The 7308-nt window shown below is 32.4% G+C and overlaps 1 protein-coding gene across 1 annotated transcript; it reads right to left on the minus strand.

Annotated features, from left to right (window-relative positions):
* Nucleotides 1–998: 998 nt before the first annotated feature.
* Nucleotides 999–4506, minus strand: plekhs1.4 (pleckstrin homology domain containing S1, tandem duplicate 4). The gene is made up of 9 exons (XM_067370347.1): nucleotides 4496–4506; nucleotides 3895–3942; nucleotides 3727–3821; nucleotides 3048–3163; nucleotides 2737–2871; nucleotides 1926–2001; nucleotides 1765–1821; nucleotides 1500–1601; nucleotides 999–1411 (listed from the first exon to the last, which is right to left on the minus strand). Exons 2-9 carry the CDS (start codon nucleotides 3899–3901, stop codon nucleotides 1406–1408), a joined length of 594 nt encoding a protein of 197 aa, XP_067226448.1. The 5' UTR covers nucleotides 3902–3942; nucleotides 4496–4506; the 3' UTR covers nucleotides 999–1405.
* Between the last annotated feature and the right edge of the window lie 2802 nt (nucleotides 4507–7308).

Consider the following 7308-nt stretch of genomic DNA (forward strand, 5'->3'; position numbering starts at 1 on the left):
AGCTATATGAATGAACATTAACAAATGATCTAATATGCATTATAAGCCTATATCCAGTGTTGGGTGTAATTAATTACTAAGTAATCTAATTACTTTTCCTTTAAAAGTAAGGGATTACTGTATTGACTATACACCAATTCTATATAAAAACAATACTGGATTTAACATCAGATTTTAATGTTATAATATGTGTTTAATGTATCCTTCTCACTTTACACACGTTGATCAGTTCAAGAATAATTTATGCAATTGTATATTGTTCATTTGTAAGAATCAAATGTGCAATTTCGTGTCTGTCCTTTGTATTGTTCAATTGGTCAAAGTTAATGGGACCTAATTTAGAATTACAGTTCTTGATGTAATTAGTAACTAGTAATTATTTACTTTTTAGAGTAACTTTCCCAACACTGCCTATATGCAATAATGCTAGTTAGTTTTCATTATTGTGCTTTACCTGTTTCTTTTAAATACATGCAGACTTCTAACCCGGCACTGATTTATCTAATCTTGCACTTTATACAGAATGCACAGATAAAGATAAATTGATTTTGAGGACAAATTGGAAGCTATACAGCAAGCTAAGATTTTATCATAAGAAACCTTTATAATCAAAAGGCTATACAATATACACAATTAAAGAAAAACAATACACTAAATTTGTAGAGTAACATAAATACAGTCATTTCAGGATATCAAGATATATAGGATTTCAGTTTTAGGAGTCTTTGCTACAAAACATTGGGGAAGTCAATAAAAAATCTTTTATTAAAAGGCAAAATATTAACATTGAAAGCACACTCAGTCGAATGTGGACAAGTTACAACAGATCATACATTTACATTTTATTTAATTTTCACATCAAGTTGAATGGTTATACGAACACATTTGTCTTGAAACGTAATATTTCATATATATTTAGTAGCCTATTTACATAGTATATACATAGTATTGTTCTGGTCTTTTGAAAATAAGCTGCCTTGTTCTAAAATTATTGCCTTTTGGTCATTTGCTTTAATCATATTTATTTTAAATATATTTATGAATGCAACTTGTGCAGTTCATCTCATTATCAATTTCATTTGAGGTGCCCAATGGAACGCCATTGTAAAAAAATTATTAATTTTGCTTTGGGTTAGTGCAACAGTTAAACATTGAAAGAAAATATCATTTGGCATATAAAGAATCCTGTTCAGCTTTACACTCATTTGGAAATTAATTCAACATATTACTTGAACTGCAAAAAATAAAACAACAAAGATATCTTAAAATCAGTCTCGTTTTTTTTAGAATGTTATGACAATTGGCACTCAGTAGGTAACAACAGGTAAAGAAGCCAGAGTTTAGGATGAAGCCTGAGTATTTTTATGTACTCACTGTGACAATTCATCTGTGTCATTATGTGTTCTCAATTCTGGCATGAGGGGGAAAAAGAGTGAAACTATTAGTATATTTGTGTGTATTCTTTTGTATTCCCTTTTGTGTTGTTTGCATGCATCTACCTGATTACTTTTGAATTTTGTAGGAGAAACATAGATGGGCTCCTGGGTCAAGGGTGATGGCAGTTCGTGTGTAACATATTTTGAATGACCCCACCCAGCTTTCTGTCATTAACACAATATAGATGATGATATTATTGCCTTGTCTTATTAGATTATTGCACAGCTACAAGTAAAGTCCATTAATTATCAGAATAAGTGAACTCTCAAAGCAAAGGGTTAAATAAATCCCATTACAATAAGCAATGTATTCCATGAGCTAACATACCTGCTCATCCTTTTCTGGTTGTGGAAGTTCTCTGATGTTTTTGTTTAACCCAAATGTCTGTGTGACAGATGTTTAATTCAGATTATTTTACTAAAAGAAGATATTTTACACACCATGCACAATTATGTATGATTTTCAAGTCAGAAATCTAAAAACATTACCTTTGGATCCAACAGTCTGTGTGGACGATTATTTAAGATGTCATATAAAGCCTTGAACCATTTTTCCATCTCCCAACTGCACAAATATGTTAAATTGCACCATTCAGAGACTTACGGAAGAGGATTAGGGCCAAGCAATAATAAAAAAAAATAAAACCATCTTGAGATTAAAGTTGTTAAATTTCGAGAAAAAAGTCGAGATAAAATGTTGAGAATAAACTCATTCAATTATGAGAAAAAAGTCGTTAAATTAGTTTATTCTCATAATTTAATGAGTTTATTCTCAACATTTTATCAACTTTTTTCTCGAAATTTAACGAGTTTTTTCTTGAAATTTAACAAACTAATTCTCGTAATGTAATGACTTTTTTCTCGTAATTTAAAGAGTTTATTCTCAACATTTTATCTTGACTTTTTTCTTGAAATGTAACGGATTTATTCTCGTAATTTAACAACTTTTTTCTCGTAATTTAACAAATTTATTCTCAACATTTTATCTTGACTTTTTTCTCAAAATATAACAAGTTTTTTCTCGAAATTTAACAACTTTAATCTCGAGATGGTTTTATTTTTTTATTATTGCTTGGCCCTAATCCTCTTCATTAGAGACTAGTCGAATGATATCATGAGCATTTTTAAAACAAAAGAAATTACAAAATGTAATACATTTCTGTAAAAGTCATCTCTTTAAATATATTTATCATATATATATACTGTATATATAAACCTTTTCACTCAATTTACGACAAAGAGAACAACAATAAATCACTGAACAAAGCAAGTGAACAAAGCAAACACATTCAGGACAAACCTGTTTTCTCCGATAAGGAAGTAGTCTCTATCTGGTACTTTAATAAACATTACGCATGAAGAAGAACATCTGAAATTGTTGTGAATCCAGTCCCACATTTTATGCATCTCAGGGTTTAAGAACATGAATGTGACCCTATAAGGACAGACAGAAAATCAGATGTTCTCATCTGTAGCCTTGTTGTACAATTATTGTGTAAGGAAAGTTTGTCAAGACAAACTAGGGTGTTGAATAGTTGGCAGACAGGTTATGGGGTGTTGAATGATCTGATGAGGTAAATTAGTGCTGGACAGTACAATTATTGAACATACTTAGACAAGTCAATGTCTCCCAGTTGTTTGTTCATCTCTTCATTTTTGTAGTACTTAAGCAGACATGTGTTGTTACTGTACTTTAGAAGAACAAAAAACCTCCGTTTCCAAGATTTCTGGAAAAAAAAAAAAAAAAATAATAATAATAATAAAAAATAAATATATATATATATATATATATATATATATATATATATATATATATATATATATATATATATATATATATATATATATATATATATATATATATATATATATATATATATATATATAATTTAGAGATAAATTACTGTAGAAAAGAGAATCTCTCGTTAAAGGAATTCACCCAAAAATGAAAATTCTGTCTTCATTTACTCACCCTCAAATTGTTCCAAACCTTTATGTATTTCTTTGTTCTGGTAAACTCAAAGGAAGATATTTAGAAGAATGTCAGTAACCAAACAGATCTCGCCCCCATTGACTACTGTAGTATTTATTTTTCCTACTATGGCAGTAAATGGGGGGCTAGATCTGTTTGGTTACTGACATTCTTCCAAATATCTTCCTTTGTGTTCAGCAGAACAAAGAAACTCATACAGGTTTGGAACTACTTCAGGATGAGTAAATGATGACAGAATTTTCATTTTATCTCTTTAATGTGCTGAAAAACCTGTTCTGCTCTTCCAGAGAAACATACCTGGGTCTTGAACTGATTCTCTGGGGGAGATTTGTAAAGATACCCAGAACACGTTTGCTCCTCGGCACCATGTATGTAAAATGCATAGTTTTTATCTGCAGAGACAAATAATTGATTTAAAACTAAGCCGTATGCTATGTAGATCACACACTTTAAAAAAGAACATACCTGCCATTTTACAGTTTTGGTGAGAAATGGAATGCTGTGAGTGTAAATCTGGGAACAAAACAAGGTGTGGTTACATGAATGATTTCAAATGTTTTAAATTCAAGGTGTTCATAAATGGAACAATTATTCTGTCAGGACCACACACACAACTCTCCATAGGCGTAATGGTTTTTATACAGTCCAAACTGTATATTCTATCTCCTAACCCTACCCCTAAACCTACCCATCACAGAAAACTTCCTAAATTTTTACATTTTCATGAAAACATCATTTAGTATATTTATTAATCCATTTCCCTCGAAAGAGGAAACAAATGGCTGGTCCCCACAATGTAATATAAACCTGTACTCACACGCACAAACAGAAACCTATTCCTGACCTAAGTTTTGTTTTACATATTAATTCAGACGGTATATTAATAAATAAACACTAAATGGTGACTCTACTATCATTGATGCTGCCATACATTATGTAAATCAGACACCACAATTTCTTAACTTTAGCTCTTCTGCTGCAACAATCCAAATTATTTAAGCAATGACTTTAATGCAAAAGGTATGATTTTAATATTATTATATGACTGAATTTACAGTTTCTGTACCTGAGATAGATGCTCCCTGTCTCTGAGATCACAAAATGTAGTTAAAATATATGAGGAAGTTTACACCAAAGATGCCAATCTTTAGAGGTGATGTCACAAGGAAGGCGGTGATTAAGCATATTTTATGTACTTGAACAACAAATAGAAAGTAAAAAGAACTACAAGAAACATTAATGCCACTATTGCCAAGTTTAAACTCACTTTGTGTACTCACTATTCAAATAGGGTGAGACTATATTATCTCTGCAATGCATTATTGATGTATATTGCATGTTATTACCAGACTTACAGTCTGACATTGAAGGTGAAGTCAATTTCCCAATACTTATAGTGTTTTGAATACGTTTCCTGAACACTTCCCAACTGCCATTGGTCATGAAATCAGATAGCCCCACCCCAAACTCACGTTATTGGTGGAGCCAAAATTGATGTGTGGAGATGTTCAAACAAACAGAGCAGTGGGTCTCGTTCACTAATAATTGTGTAGATTATTTCATATTTAGTAGTTAAACTACAGTCAAGCTACCGTTTTGAAAAAGTAGTTAGCTACACTACAAGTTCAAAAAGTAGCTAGCTACATTGAAACTACTTTTATTTTTTTATTTTTTTAAATGACATAGCTTATTACAAATAACTGGATAACTGTTAATGAAAAATGTTTAAGTAAGATGTTTGGCGTTTAAAACAAAGCAATGCACTACAATTATGATTTCAAAGCATACTGTTTTATTTTGTAAACTATATAGAAAAATACAATACTCAAATGTATATACTCAAATGTCAATACTCCTATATCTCACACTGACTCTCTTTGCACACTTTATATATATTAAAATGTATTATAAGTTTTGTTTATCATGTCATGAGAGGACCGACGACCAATTGCACTCTGCAGTTTCAGAAATGATTTCTACATAGAAATGCAGGATTCATGCTCAAAATTGCTACCATAACACGGGACAAAAAATGCAATAATAAAAAAAATAAGCAATGTAAATGCAGACTAGAAAAAGATTAGAATTTTTGTATCAATATTTTTGAAATTCTATTCCAATTATTTGTAAAATGATTTAACATCTTAAATGTCTCACTACGCGAATCATGCGCTTCTCGCGTGAACATTCTTATACCCGAGCAACCAATTTTATTAGATCAGCACACTAAGCTATGTTGTTGTTTTCTGTTCAGTTGACGGATGCTTTGCCAATGCAATGAATCAAAACACCGCGTTAGGGATCTTATGTTCATTATAAAACTGGCGGGACAAATTAAACTATGGCGGGTCACCACTGTAATAAAATAGTTTGCATACATTTGATATAGACTGCAATAAAGCAGAAAAATCAATTTAAAAAGGCTATTATTCACCTGTATGTGCTTGAAATCTTCGACACAGACAGCGTTTTAATCATGTTTATAAATTAAGCGTAAACTTTACTAATCGATTCGTGCAGTGTGAACCCTCTCCTGTCCTTTACATAATCATCAGACGATCTCTTTTTTGATGAACTGCTGATGAACTGAACTGATAAAGCCGCAAGATGCGTTATATAACAATAGATGGCGGTAATGCACGATTCCGCAAAGCGGAATGTAGCTTGTAGCTTTTGGTCGCGCTACACCGCTACTTGCTGGAAAATGTAGTTAACTACTGGAAAAGCTACACTGTTTTAAAAGTAGCTGAACTACATACAAGCTACTGAAAAATGTAAAAACTAGTAGTTAAACTAGTAGCGCCGCTACATGTAGTTAACTACTGCCCAACACTGAATTCATAACATGTGCGTACACACATTTTGTTCTTAACCTCTGTTCTTTAACAGTATTACATTGGATTGGAGAAAATTAGTAAGTGCCAACCAAAGGGAATATTTTTATTCCAAAAATACCAAGAAAATTACATATCCTCAATTGATTTTACATAAACCTTAAAAACTGTTTTTTTTTTGTGTAATTAGGCTACTCTTTTTACATTTCATCACAGTTTACATTTACATAGATGTAGTGCAGATGGGAAAGTACACTTGTACTCTTGTGCAGTGCTGTTTCACACATCTATGAACAGAAGTGTCAGTTTCAGCATACTTCAATGACTTTTGCAAGGGTGCAATCCAGACAAAAGTTTATCTACTACATTCCTAAAGTCCGCTTCAAAGAAACATGGTAGTAACCTGACACCTTTCCTTACACTTAGTGTAAAACCCCTGCCCTAATTTCCTGCCCTAATATAAAATATCAATCAAAGAGTCATCGGCAACTCGCATCAGTTCCCACACACACCTGCTCGTTCAGTGACGTGAGGCTGAATAACAATTGTTTGATGGCATCGTGACAAGAAGTTGGCCATGATGTATCAGGGATAGAAAGACAGGCGGCAGCTGCAGGTGGCTTGGCACAGGCCTCAATCCAAACATTCCTACTCATACGCCATTCTTAGAATTTGTATCAGTCATTACAAGGGCTAACAGGGTCATGGCCGAAGCCTATAATTAGTGCTACCTGCTCCATAAGTGCTTTTGAACCATATGGAATTTGTCCTAGTTGCGACACGCAAACTTAAAATGTGCAAAACTTAAAACTTTTACCTTAAAACACATCTGTAGAACCCTGTCAAATTTTTCTTCAACGCTTAAACTGGACACCCAGATTTAAACATCTAAATATTAGATGTTGCAAAACATGCATCAACACTTTCAAAAGTCTTCCATGTGAGACGGTGATATAAATAGATGATTTGTTTGGCTAGAAGTGCTGCTTCCCTTCTCTTTTGGCCACAATGTACTCAGACTACAGCAGGCCCAGTACAGCTCCAG

This window comes from Chanodichthys erythropterus, chromosome 19 (assembly GCF_024489055.1).
Source record: "Chanodichthys erythropterus isolate Z2021 chromosome 19, ASM2448905v1, whole genome shotgun sequence".
Classification (NCBI taxonomy): domain Eukaryota; kingdom Metazoa; phylum Chordata; class Actinopteri; order Cypriniformes; family Xenocyprididae; genus Chanodichthys; species Chanodichthys erythropterus.

What these genes read in the sequence shown, in the direction of transcription:
- plekhs1.4 (XM_067370347.1), bottom strand. An exon ending in AGAATCAGTTCAAGACCCAG is followed by an intron (nt 3,164 to 3,726) that starts GTATGTTTCTCT and finishes TTTTTTTTCCAG; the next exon opens with AAATCTTGGAAACGGAGGTT. An exon ending in TTCCTTATCGGAGAAAACAG is followed by an intron (nt 2,002 to 2,736) that starts GTTTGTCCTGAA and finishes ATATTTGTGCAG; the next exon opens with TTGGGAGATGGAAAAATGGT.